This window comes from Notolepis coatsorum (assembly GCF_963971535.1).
Source record: "Notolepis coatsorum genome assembly, chromosome: 3".
Taxonomy (NCBI): Eukaryota; Metazoa; Chordata; class Actinopteri; order Aulopiformes; family Paralepididae; genus Notolepis; species Notolepis coatsorum.
The window spans coordinates 49,725,172-49,739,378 of NC_140167.1; the positions used below are offsets into that span (position 1 = coordinate 49,725,172).

Here is a 14,207-nt window from a genome sequence, read left to right on the forward strand (position 1 = left end):
TGCTGACCTGTTGTACAGAACTTGTAAGTCGCTTTGGATGGATTCTGTCATCCAAAGGCCCAATCACTAATTCAAACACAAACAAATGGGTTGCCCCACCAACCAAAAATAAGAATGGAGACATATTTTATTCTCCGGGTTAGTTGACTGAGCTCTTGATACAAGGACTAACACTGGCATACAACAGAGGTATATTCTGATTTACAATGGGTTAAGAAAGTTCCAAATAGCATATTTTCCATCTAGAAATCAACACTTCAACAATGTATGTCCCACATTGATATAGTAAAACATTTGTTTTTAACAGTATCATTCAAATCAGAGCTGGGATAAATTAATGTAATATGTTGTATTCATACCATGATGTGCCATATTACCGAGCAAGGCATTTTCATCACACATGCCTACGTGCACTACTTGATGCTTGGAATATTTTATTATCTAGTATGTCCTAATGAGCTGACGCTTTTGTTTTCCATAAATCATCCATGAAGATTGCATTTCTGATACAGAAAAGGCGTTGTGTACTGTAGGCCTGGGCTTGAAGCTGGTCCAAAATAAAACTGGAATAAAATATCAAAATGTCATCTGCTGAATGTCTAATAAGTAATAACACAGCTTCACATCTTACCATGAACTTCAAAGAGAGTCTTATTCTTATTCCTGGCACGACCGATAACAGTCACATAGATAAATAAATCAGTAATAATAATTGCACCGATTTTTTATTCAATAATTACAGATACATATAAATAATATATATATTAGTTTTAATATAAACATTGAATAAAAGTTTGTGCGTGTTAAATCTCATAGTAATATTATATTCCCTTCACGTTTCATATTCTCAACAACACTTGAATTTCAACAGAAAAAGTAATGTTTTTTCACTTTGCCTAAAATATTCTCTATCAAAATGACAGGATTGTCATTCAAAATCAATTCCCATAAATGAGACATGACTAAAAGTGGCAGCAAAATCATGAAACATTTGTATTTGTCACTGTCACTTGCAGAGATGTGATTTAATAGAGGTAGGTTTCTGAAATGATATTGTTTTGAGTGCTGCAACAAGAAAATATGATGATTCCAGGAATTTCAAGTACCGATGGCCCCTTGAGAAAACATTAGCTTCATCTGCTACCCTATAAAAGCACACTTATTCACCCATTGTAACAGTGATATGAGCAAAGGATTCTCGAGCACAACACTCGAAACAATGTCCTACTAAAAACAATGCTACATCATGGCAATCAATATCCTGAAAGGGAAAAAGTCTAACAAAGGCATTTCTGGCCGGTCACGTGGGAAATTGTTATTATGAAATAGATTAAACGTAGTTCTTAACTAATAAGAATTACAACAATAATAATAATCAGAGAATATCTCAATTGAAATAAAATGTTATAGTCTAGGATTGCTTTAGTATTAATCAATACTCTGGCTCATTGATTTCTAGCTTGTTCTATATACCTGAATATGAGGTAATAGAGGTTTTAAAGTGTTCTTAAGTTATATAAAGGAATGCAGATAGGGAATACTTTCTCATATCTATGAAACACACAGAGATAAAGTTCTTTGCATGGTTGCCCTTATTGGGAAGCTTTATAATTAAAGGCATTCCAAGGATATTGAACTCAAGAACAAAATCACTTCCACTGATAGGTGCTGATTAACAGCAATAATCTGTCTCACCTCGTACATCAACACTGAATTGGGAGTTATTAATATATATTTCTAATACATAAAATGTATTATAATATACATGTATCTAATATATTTAAAAAGTTCAAAGAAAAGTAAAAGATTTTCTTTTCACAAACGCATTAAAGTTTTTAAAGAAGTCCCACTTCAAGAAAATCATTCCAAAAGCCCTGGACGCCCCGGGGGCACACCACGTAAATACGCATGCTGCTTAATCGCAACGTTCTGGGTTCAAATCCGGCCCAGGACATGTGTTGCATGTCCTCCCCCGATTTCTCTCTCTGACTGTCCTGTCAATAAAGCACTCAAATGCCCTAAAATAAATCTAAAAAATCTTCCAAAAGCCCTCCGATGTTTGAATTCTTACAAAGCAAGATTCATTTCTGGTGAAGGGAGGAAAGGATCAACCTTTAGCGTACATTCCGCAAAAAAAAGTGTTCCTTTTAGATCATGAAAATAAAATAAATGGACTTGTCCGAGACGACGAGGTACGTGGAGTCAAGTTGAGGGTCGTAGAATATGGCGAATCACTAGCTCGTACATGCCGAACACCGACATGTTGACGGGGAAGGCGCGTATGCAGTTGAGACTCAGGCCCTTGAAGAGGACGCGAGGCCCCTCGGAACGCACACTGTCCGTGATGCAGTGGAAGAAGCCCCGGTACCTCCGCTCGCCCATCCAGTCCATCTGCAGACGAGCTTTGATCAGGTCCATGGGAGTACCGATGCACCAGCCACACATCCCCGACAGACCCCCGGCCAGCAAGACCACTTTCCACTCTGTGTGAAGGAGAAGCATTGTTTGGATGTGCGGGATAAAGTAAGAATACCGTCTTTAGGAGTTCACTTTGGAGTTGTAGTCAATCAATGCTGGACCCTCAGCAAATTGTGGAATTTACATGATCAGAGTTGCAAGAAACAAGCATGAGAACGTCACTCCCTCTCCCCCAATAAAATACAAGTGCATAAGCAGTAATTGTCACCTCACGTAAAACAGGGCAATACATTTTAAACATTTTGATCCACTGACCACAGAAGCTGGTGGATTCATAAATCCAACAGACACATTCAATATTATAGCTTCCAAACTATTTCAGAACAGAGTCTGGTTATTTGACCCAGCAAAGTGTAGCAACAGACAACATATTTTGCACCATAAACAAGTTTTGCAATGGTTTTTTGTTTACCTGGTTTGGTCGTCCCCGGAGGTGACAGCTGTTCACAGAAGATGCTGTAGGTGGTAAAGTAGGTGGCGAAGGCCGGTCCGTCCCTCAGAGCTAGGGCCTGCGCTCCCTTGTACAGGCCCAGGACCCCCTCCTCGCGGGCGATGGTCAGCAGGCAGTGGACCGGGCCACGGTACTTTGGCTTCGGGGCCTCTGATGAGCCTGTCTGGATGGGAACCACCTGGCACTGCAGACGCACCTTCACTATGTCAGCTGGTGACATCACAGATACCTGGTTAAGTGGACAGCGAAGTAGGGGGGAAAGGGACAAAAAGAAAGGAAAGATGAGAGATATTGACCTATTGGAGTTGGATAGGTCAATTGTATCCACAGCAAGGTTGGCATTTCATCCAGTCACAATGTGTGACAATATATGTGCAGCGGTGTCTACTAGGGCTGTCAGAATACATTTCAAAATTCTAATTTCATTAGAATTTGAAAAACACATATGAAAGACATATCATCAACAACAACAAGACATACTGTATCAACAAAGACATACTGACAACAGTAAGGTCAACATATTGACCCCAGACAGGGTGGAGGCACTGGCCTCATGACATCTCCTTCATGGGCTACAAACTTAACATCACTCCTAGAACTGTCACTCTCCTCTCTCGAATATCATGCTGTATCTGTCTCTAATCCTTTCAATCTCACCATTGTTACACTCTATCGCCCTCCAGGTCCGCTCGATCACTTCCCAGATGAGCTGGACATGCTTCTAAGCTCCTTACCGGAAGATGGTACCCCCCTCCTTCTATTGGGCGACTTCAACCTGCCTGACTCATCAGTCAGACACAGTGGTCTCCCTCCTACAATCCTTTGACCTGACTCCCACTGCCATGCCTCCCACCCACAAAGCAGGCAACTCCTTGGATCTCATATTTTCCCGTAACTCCAGCATCATTAACACCACGGTAACTCCCCTGTATGTATCTGACCATTTTTTCATATCCTTCTCACTAACTCTCATGCTTAACCGAAAGGCCTTCACCCCAACTCAAATCGTCTCACTCATCGACACATTTCATAACCTCTTGTTAACATTCTCCAAAACCATTACTAATGCCAAAGCTTCTTTCTTTCACCATAGGATCGAGGCCTCTGCCAAGAACCTTCGCAAACTGCATGCTACCATGTCCTCCCTCCTCACTCCCCCCCCCCCCCCCCCCCCCCCACCATCATCTTTCTCTGCCGAAGACTTTGCGATTGTAACGGGGAAGCCCGTGGGTATGTCCACAGTCACGGAAACAGGTGTGTTGACGAGTGACTGTGGCAGTGCGGGCTGGTAAATTAAACTCACTTCCCCATAACAGGGTTAACAGACGCATAGGTATGGTAGTTAGGAGTGAATTCACTTCTTAGTGCAGCGGCCTGTGTCGTCGCCCGCGGACGCGGGAGCCCCCTGTTCGACTCCCCCTCGGGACATTCTCATTTAACATCAAACACAACGCAGACCCAGTATGATCCGTCACACGATCTTCTTTGAGGAAAAAGTGGAGAACATCCGCAGCTCCTTCACCCAACCCCCACCCATTCCAAATACTGAATCGAGAACCTCATCCTTCACTCTGTCATCTTTATCTCCCATTACAGAAGCCGAGACCCCTGACACTGGTAACGTCGAACCGTCCGACTACATGCCAGCTGGACCAGCTACCCTCCCCACTCCTCCAGACCATAGCACCAGACATCCTCCCATTCCTAGCTGCAACCATCAACTCCTCCCTCAACTCGGGGGTGGTCCCCACCTCCCTAAAACAAGCCAGAGTCACACCGCTCATAAAAAAAAAAAACTGAACCCCACCGTCATAGGCAACTATCGTCCTGTCTCTCTTCTCTCCTTCCTTTCTAAAACACTTGAACATGCTGTATCCAACCAACTTACTGCTTATCTCTTACAGAATGACCTCCTAGACCCTAATCAGTCAGGCTTCCGGACTGGTCACTCCACAGAAACGGCCCTCATTGCGGTCACAGAGGCACTTCACTTAGCAAAAGCGAAAGGCCTCTCCTCTGTCCTGATTCTCCTAGATCTATCTGCAGCCTTCGATACAGTCAACCATCAGATCCTCCTTGCGGCCCTCGCAGGAATGGGAGTGGCTGGCTCTGCACTGACATGGCTGACATCATACCTCAATGACCGCTCCTACCAAGTGTCATGGAGAGGGACCCTGTCGGCCACCCGCCCCCTGCGGACGGGTGTTCCCCAGGGCTCGGCCCTAGGACCCCTTCTCTTCTCCCTCTACACTAAATCACTGGGTAACATTATCACGTCTCATGCCTTCTCATATCATTGTTATGCCGACGATACTCAACTCTTCCTCTCCTTCCCTCCCTCAGATATCCACGTCTCTGAGCGGATCTCGGCCTGTCTGTCTGACATCTCCGCCTGGATGATGACCAACCACCTCAAACTGAACCTAAGCAAAACAGAATTGCTCCACCTGCCGGCCAAATCCTCCCCCCTGACCGACCTTTCCATCACAGTCGAGAATGCAGCTGTGACCGCGTCCCCGACCGCCAAGAACCTTGGTGTTGTCCTCGACGACCAGTTGAACTTCTCTGCTCACATCGCAGCGACAACCAGAACCTGCAGATTCCTCCTGAGCAACGTCAGAAGGATCCGCCCCTTCCTGACAAAAGAAGCCACCCAACTCCTCGTCCAATCAACAGTCATCTCCCGCCTCGACTACTGCAACGCACTGCTTGCTGGCCTCCCGGCCACTGCCACCAAGCCTCTTCAACTCATTCAGAACGCAGCGGCCCGCCTGATCTCAAACCTACCGAAGTCGGCCCATGTCACCCCACTTCTTAGGGACCTGCACTGGCTCCCCATTGCTGCACGAATCCGCTTCAAGGCCCTCGACCTGGCATACCGTGCGGCAAAGGGAACAGCTCCCGCATACCTCCGGTCAATGGTCTCTAACTACACACCCTCAAGACCCCTACGCTCTGCATCTCCGGCCGTCTCAGACCCACTCCTATCCGAGCTCCGGGAGGAAAACCTGCCTTTTCTCAGTCCTTGCCCCACAATGGTGGAATGAACTACCCACCCCAGTTAGGACAGCCGAAACCCGTCCAATCTTTTGCCATGGACTAAAGACGCACTTCTTCAACCATTATCTGAAATTAAAAATAAATAAATAAAAAATATATAAAAAATGTAACCCTAACTAACCTTACTGTCATGCACTTGTCCTAATAAACTAACCTACACTGTAGCACTCAACACTTTGATGAACATTGTTACTCAGCTGATAGAGTTGTGCCCTTCCTGATGACTTGTCGTACAGAACTTGTAAGTCGCTTTGGATAAAAGCGTCAGCTAAATGACTAAAATGTAAATGTAAATGTAATGTGACAACACAACACATATTGACGATACAGAACATACTGACACACATCATAAAAAATATATTTGCCAGTTTGCCAGTATTATGCTAAGCTAGGCTAGCTGGTCCGTATCCACTTCCATTAATTTGTGCTAAGCTAGGCTATCTTGTAGCTGGATAGCTTTCTACTGGACGCATAGAGAGGAAAGTGGTATCTTCTTGTCTGACTCTGGAGAAGACAGTAAGAGCATTTCCCATAATGTAGGCACGTTCCTTTAACATTATCTTTCATCAGTGTCCTCCTGCGTTGCAGGGCTTTGTGTACTGAATGCTGTCCAACAGCAAAACTGAATTTGTGTTTGACATTGTATCCATGAATGCACTACCTGTGCCACTCCTCCAGCCAGCCCTGAGAGGAAGATGTCCAGCTTGGCAGGCCGGGCGTCTGGGCTCCCGTGTCGGAGTTGACGCAGGCACTGCAGGACGTTCTTGTAGGTCCCGAACACCACAGAGGAGCTCAGGGAAACGGTGGTGACCGGCATGGATATGCCTCTGTAAAAGCCATTCACCTGAGGGGGGATACAGATGAGCACAGAGGGCTCACACAGAGTGACCAAGTGTGTGTATGTGTGAGAGAGAGAGAGAGAGAGAGAGAGAGAGAGAGAGAGAGAGAGAGAGAGAGAGAGAGAGAGAGAGAGAGAGAGAGAGAGAGAGAGAGAGAGAGAAAAATGATTGAACACACAAAGATTGTGTGACTTGACCAAAGTCTAAACTGCACTGCAAAGGTTAAGCATCAGGCGACATTGAGCATGTGTGAAGTGCGGTAGTAACTCACCCCTTCTGTCTTGCATGTAGAGCGGATACAATGCCAGACTCCTTTGTACCTATTTTGGGTTTGTATCCTCACCTGCAAAGATTCACCACAGCACAGGAAGATGTGTTTGTCATTTAAATAAGCTATTGTAATGATGACCAAATACTGTATATAAGTGTGTTTAACTAAACCTTCACTGTGTCCAAAGGATATCCAACTGCCACACCAAATGCCCCTGTAAACACAAGGTGAGACCAGATGTGCTGAGCATCACATTATGACTGGTAATCCAAAAACCGCTGGACTCCCCATCGGTTCAGCTGTCATACTGATACATTATAATAATAACCCAATGTAACGTAACGCTGCTTCAACGTATGTAATGATGTTCATATCTGAAATCAAATGTAAACTATTTTACCTCCGACAGAACCAGCCACGAAATCCGCAAAATGCATCCTTTTCTGCTTTAATTTGGATCGCTAGTATTCATTCATTCAGTCGGCAGGCTGCTAACGTTAGCTCGTTAGTAAATCAGCCAGGGTATCTTAACAGTTCAAGATCCGACCTAAAAAAAAAACATTGACCAAAACAAACATTGTATTTAGGTGTGTTATTTGTAAAACCGTAAAATGTGCTATTAGAGACTTGTCCAGACGTTAAACTGAATGACCTACAACAACGCCGGTGCTAAAGCACTATACAGATCCTCCTGTCACACATCACGTGTTACACTATTTTCTGTTCGTGCTGCAACAACAGTCAAGGCCTGGGAGATGAATTCTCCTCGGCCAAAAATGTGGCAATAAAATGAGAGTATACTGTACATTTAATCAGATATTATTTACATGGGAATATGAAGTCATTAGTAGGGTATCAGGGGGCTAAAGGACTACCTGGCTGTTATTTTCTAACAAAACACGACTATGGCATCAAATTAATGACAATGCTTGCAATTATCAATATTTTTTGCTGACTCATCTAAACGAGGTTATTCCACCGAAACTAAAGATAAATGTATCTAATAATATTAGATACATTTATCTTTGTAAATTTATGTAATTTTAAAAAGGTGGCAGCATAATGCCATAGCCCTGAAATTGTTTACAAAGGTTGTAGGAGAAATGTTCCACTTAGTTAGAAAAGAACATCACAACAGCTGTTTCATAAAATAACTTTTATTGGGGTAAAAGTAAGGCCCTGTTTCGGTTTGTTCGGTTGACAGTGAAAATAATCAGACTTTTTTGCAGTAGTCCAATAATCTGTGATTTTAACCTACCTAACAAGTAAAAGGATCTACCATAAGTGTTCTGAAGGATCAGATTAAACCGAATATATATATTTATTTATATTTATATATTTAATTGTATTTGTATATCCCCTGATATCCCTTGTATATTCCTTGTACAATATGCATTGAATATCCCTTCTAGTCTACTGAACATCCCATAATAGTCTCTATTCTACCATTGGACGAGACCTTGGTGCCAGGTCGCCATACCCCTCAGACCAGGTTCAATCGTACCGCTCAACATGTATGGACAAGTCCTAGTTCCGCGTAGGAATATGTCTACCGCACCACTAATGGTACTATTTGTTCATAGTGCGTATATATACTGCGCTATTAAAGTAGAGCTTTCTTTTAGTCCAGTTCCTTACCCTCCAACAGAGTGACAGACGCAAAAGCCTCCCCGCGAACCACGTGTGGGCAGTAAGGCCAATTCGGCCCAGTATCGGCATTGAGACATTGTGTATATTAATATTTGAATAGTCATATTTGGCACTATATCGTCGAGTTGGACGTATTCTATTAAGCTAATAATAGTCTATTCATATGTAGTGCCTCGTGCGGTAAGAGTTCTATAGTAATCAGCACCCCCATCGTTTCGGGCATCAGCTGGACGCTTATCCAGGGTGGTTGACCCCACGTGAAGCTGCACCCGAGGAGCTCCAGGCCAAAGAGCGAGTGGACCTGTATATTGGATTATTCTACCGACGACGGCTAGCCTTCCCCGGCTTGGATTATGCTTTGAGTACTTTGATTATTCTATGGATAAAGGCCAACACTGCGGTGTGTTGGAAATACCCCCCCCCGGAGAGGACGACAGGTGAGAAGACGCTCTACACGACGAGGTCGCCTCACGTCTCTCCATCGTGGACCGGAGGACGCCGGCCACAGAGAGTCCAACTGCTTTCATCTGTGGATCGAGGATCGCTGGGCACCGGGTCGCACGACTGTGGGCTCTCCCAGGATACCCTCGGCCAGACGGGATACAGCCAGACTCTACCCCCCCCCCTCCAGCTGTCCTACAAGCAGTCGGAACCTTCCCCTAGTGTATCCAGCTATATAATCATTCAAGTATCATTGCTATTGTTCCCTAAATATTCCAGGTTGTATATTTGCTTACTGCGCAATCAGAGATTGGACATTCGATATTGATCTACCTACGAATACTCATTTGCCATAAAAGTGCATACTATTTCAAATCATAAATGTAATTAAGTGATCGTTGTACATACCTTTTGCTATGTATTATTATTAAACGCAGACTTTCGACTTGGTACATTTGTGTTGGATCCGTTTCATCAGGTGGGAGTGTTTATCATAATTATTTATACCTAGTACTGGGTGGCCAGAGTCTAAAGTACAAGAGGTAGTGGTAGTAAGTATCATATCTAACAATACAGTCAGGGAATTGTACCCCTCAGTTACAATTGGTCCTTCGAGCCGGAGGGTAATCAGTGTAATATTAATATAGTGTTATTAATATTAAAATGGCCTATGATGAACACTCCACGAAACGATCCTCCTAACCAACAACGCCCGCGGCGCAAACGACAGCTCCCTCAGTACCTAGAGGCTTACGCTGTCAGTCAACAACCTAGTCTTCTACCAACAGTAAACGCGGTAAAACTAGAAAGTAAAATTATGTCTAACCCTAACGACCAGGCTACCCCGACCATAGAGGCCCCTATGGGTTCTAACGTAACTGACCCAGCTCACGGTGGGGACCAGGGGGAACCAGACATGACTTTACACCCCGCCAATACCGAAGAAGTAGTCCCCGACGAGTCCCGGGAGGAAGACAACACTACCGAGAGAGAACTCGGCACGGAAGAAGATGAGGAGAGCACCGTGGAGATAGAGCTCCAAGACTCCGCACGGAGTACCCCAAGGGACGGCTCCCCTATACAACCGTCTTCTCCCAGCGAGGCAGAGAGGACACTACAGCAGGCATTCCTCGTCAGCCTGAAAGCCTCTACTGAACGCGATAGACTCCAGGGTGAATGCGATCGATTGCAGATACAGCAACGGAGCGAAGAAGAGCACATACGCCTGGAAATAAGACGCATTCAGATGGAAGAGAATATGGCAAGAGACCGGGCCGACGCCCAGCGCGCCGCCACCGGTGCCCAGAGAGAATCGGATCTCACCAAGCGCGAAGCCGAGCGCGACAGAGCACAAGCGCAACTAATAGAACAGCTGATCAGAAGACCCCCTCCCTCCACCAGAGGCTCCAGGAACTCGTCTAGACATCACTCCAGGGCGGCATCCCCTAGCCGAGTAAGCGACCCTGAACTTGACCAACAGACGAGGTTTATACCCCCCGCAGACCCCCTTCCCCAACCGGTCCAAGCGAGACCCAGCCACCGGGAAGGAGCAGCATACACTGCGGAGAGGCTAAATCAGAGACTACAAGCCCTGGATGACCTAACGGAAGACGAAGAGGAAGAGGAGGAGAACCACGCCCGACGACAGCACAGTACTCTACCGGACCAGGAGGTCCAGTACAGCCCAGGCTATACCCCCGCGGAGCTGCGCTACAGACCCCCGACGCTATTCACGGGTGAGCACGACGCACGACCCGCACCGAGGAACAGCACCTGGACCAGCGGGCCATGGTACACAGCCGGTACCAGCCCACGCCAAGGAGCAGGAGGAGACTCGCCTAGGAGGCCTCTCCCCCAACGCTCGCCGATGTATCAACAATCCGCGTCATACATTGGCACACCTATGGTACCAGACTTCACCCAGGAGAACCGGGCCCAGTATACGGAGCTCCGCATGTGTCTGGAGACAATGTTGGTGGATGTCATTGATGAACGCCATAAATACGCGATACTACTGAAGCATTTAAAGGTACCCCGCGCGCACAACATAGCGCTCGCCTACGCCACTTCCACGACCCCATACACCGCAGCGCTGGTAGCGTTGGACCAGAGATATGGACGTATATGGGATTACGTGATCCAGGAGATCAGGCACATCGACCGCCTACCCCCAGCAATAGACAATCGAGCACTGGACGACCTGTCCATCAGAGTGCAGTCCCTGGTAGGGATGCTGGGAGCGCAGAGGGAAAAGGGTAGGCATGAACTATACGCCAACTCAAATGTAGAGAGGATCTTGGAGAAGCTACCGCCCGCCCGACAGGAGCGCTTTAGGCGGCAGAGAGACCACCGAGACCCTAATGGCCCCGAACCGAACCTCCTCGATCTAGCCGACTTCCTGGCGAGAGAAGTCAGCAGCTTACGGCTAGATACATTCGGACGGAGCACCCCTGGCTCCAGAGAAGGAACCAGGAGACTAAATGATGGCAGAAGATCGGTGACTGTCATGCACCAATCGGAGTCAGTGCCAAGCAGTAGGAGGCACAGTACCCCCTCAAGAAAGGAGAAGTGGAAGATAGTGTGCCCCTACTGTGAGAAAGAACACTGGCTGTCACAATGTGACTCATTCCCCAAGATGAATGCGGAGGAAGCGAGTCAATGGATAAAGTCCAACAGACGCTGTTTTCGCTGTGCGCGATCACACATGGCAGCCGAATGCCGCTTAAAGAAAAAGTGCAGTCGGTGCGATGGAGCCCATCTGGACATACTCCACGACAGTAACAGACGGCGGCCTCCACCCGCACCATCAAGCACCAAAGCAAGCGTCATGTACATCGACCCCGCCAGCAGCAGCGGAGCCAGAGTGCTCTTAAAGGTAGTCCGTGTGACATTGAGCTACCAGAATAAAGTCATGGACACTTACGCCGTCCTTGATGACGGGTCAGAGAAGACCCTTCTGCTCGCGTCCGCTGCGGCCCAGCTAGGGCTGCGGGGGAGCGAAAACCAAATGACAATTCGGACAATAAGAAGAGATTTGAAAACGATAAAGGGCGAGAATGTCTCATTCTCTATCGCAGCAAGCGGCCAGCCCGAGCGACGGTACAGGATTACAGACGCTTTCACCAGCCAAGAAATAGGACTCTCGCGGTACACATACCCCGTAGCCAAGCTGATGGAGAAATATGTACATCTACGCAAGCTACCGATCCCGCTCATAGACGGTGCTACCCCGACACTGTTGATAGGCTCCGACCATGCAGACCTCATTGTCCCGATAGACCGGGTTCATACCGGACCCAGAGGCTGTCCTGCAGCAGTCGAGACCCGCCTAGGATGGACTCTCCAAGGCCCACTCGCCAAATCTCTCAACCGAACCACAGCCACTAGCTGTCTCCACTCCCGAGTCACAGAGGGAGACACCGCACTCCTGCAGCATGTAGAGAGGCTATGGACCTTAGAACAAATGCCCCTTAAGAACGAAAGGAAAGACATTCGCTCTAAAGACGACATCTACGCCATTAACCTCCTCGAGACGGGAACAAAGAGAGTCCCAGTCAGCGGCGTGTTGAGATACGCCACGCCACTCCTGCGGCGGGAAGGGATGCCTACCTTTCACGCAAAGAAAGACGCCACAGAGCGGTACCTACTAAACACAGAGCGGCGCTTAGCCAAGGACCCCGCCCAAGAAAGTGTATACCGCGCTGAGATTGAGAAGCTCATCACAGCGGGACACGTCACAAAGATTGACATTAAAGAGGCCGACCAGACGACTGAATCGTGGTACGTGCCCCACCACAAGGTTCATCACAACGGCAAAGACCGCATCGTGTTTAACTGCAGCTACCAGATCGGATCCCAAAATCTGAATAAAGAGCTATTGCCCGGTCCTACACTCGGCCCCTCCCTACTAGGCGTACTACTCCGCTTCCGCCAGGACAAGGTGGCTATCAGCGGGGATATCAAAGGGATGTTCCTGCAGGTGAGATTAGTAGAGGAGGACAAGCCCCTGTTGCGGTTCCTATGGAGAGAGAGGCCAGGAGATGAGCACCCAGCCATCTACCAATGGGAAGTCCTCCCTTTCGGAACTACATGCAGCCCATGCTGTGCTACATTTGCACTACAGAGACATGTCGCAGAGGACCCAGCAGCGGACGAAGAGGTCCGACACAGTGTGAAGAACAGCTTCTACGTAGATAACTGTCTACAAAGCGTTTCGACCCAGGAAGAAGCCGAGGCTCTCCTACTTAAACTCTGCGCCTCTCTGATCAAAGGCGGCTTTGATCTCAGGCAGTGGGCCAGCAGCGATCCGCACGTACTGCGCAGCCTCTCCTCCGAGGACAAGGCAGCGGGCAGCGAGACCTGGATGGCCACAATCCCAGGAGAAGCCCAAGAGATGACACTAGGACTAGTGTGGCGCTTCAAAACAGATTCGCTCCACTATAGACACAAACCCCTGACCACGGAGCAGGGAAGGTCGACGGCAATACCGACCACCAGACGAGTGTGTACAGAACACTCGCCCGACAATATGACCCGTTAGGATGTATACTACCGTACACCACCAGGGCAAAGATGATTGTACGAGCATTGTGGGACAAGGACCAGGGCTGGGACGACCCCATTCCCGCACATCTTGCATCCACCTGGAGAGAGTGGGAGATGGAACTCCACTCACTCCCAGGCGTTAATATACGCCGAAGCTACTTCCCACCCACGGTGAGGCCAGAGACATGTAAAATGGATCTACACGTCTTCAGTGACGCCTCCGAGGTCGCCTACGGATCAGTAGCCTACTTGCAGGCCCAAGAAGAGGGGGGAGAGATCTACACAGCATTCATCCTCGCCCGCTCGAGAATAGCCCCACGCAAGCAACAGTCTATCCCACGTCTAGAGCTCTGCGCAGCCCTCGCAGGAGCGCATCTAGCCACGCTCATCCAACGTGAGCTCACCATTCCGGTGCATAGAACAATCCTGTGGTCAGATTCCACGACAGTACTCGCCTGGATCAAATCGGATT

General features: G+C 47.5%; 1 protein-coding gene across 2 annotated transcripts; it reads right to left on the minus strand.

The window, feature by feature from the left end:
* Positions 1 to 504: 504 nt before the first annotated feature.
* On the minus strand, positions 505 to 7,786 carry slc25a47b (solute carrier family 25 member 47b). 2 transcript variants are annotated; one of them, XM_084309639.1, is made up of 7 exons: positions 7,756 to 7,786; positions 7,500 to 7,646; positions 7,270 to 7,313; positions 7,100 to 7,171; positions 6,651 to 6,833; positions 2,891 to 3,158; positions 505 to 2,483 (listed from the first exon to the last, which is right to left on the minus strand). In XM_084309639.1, exons 2-7 carry the CDS (start codon positions 7,534 to 7,536, stop codon positions 2,203 to 2,205), a joined length of 885 nt encoding a protein of 294 aa, XP_084165765.1. In that variant the 5' UTR covers positions 7,537 to 7,646; positions 7,756 to 7,786; the 3' UTR covers positions 505 to 2,202. The 2 variants fall into 2 exon arrangements, with proteins under 2 accessions (XP_084165765.1, XP_084165766.1); XM_084309640.1 differs by having other exon boundaries at positions 7,500 to 7,768.
* Between the last annotated feature and the right edge of the window lie 6,421 nt (positions 7,787 to 14,207).

What these genes read in the sequence shown, in the direction of transcription:
- slc25a47b (XM_084309639.1), bottom strand. Translation starts at nt 7,536, where the DNA reads ATGCATTTTGCGGATTTCGTGGCTGGTTCTGTCGGAG. An exon ending in TGGCTGGAGGAGTGGCACAG is followed by an intron (nt 3,159 to 6,650) that starts GTAGTGCATTCA and finishes CCACTTAACCAG; the next exon opens with GTATCTGTGATGTCACCAGC. An exon ending in TCCGGGGACGACCAAACCAG is followed by an intron (nt 2,484 to 2,890) that starts GTAAACAAAAAA and finishes TCCTTCACACAG; the next exon opens with AGTGGAAAGTGGTCTTGCTG.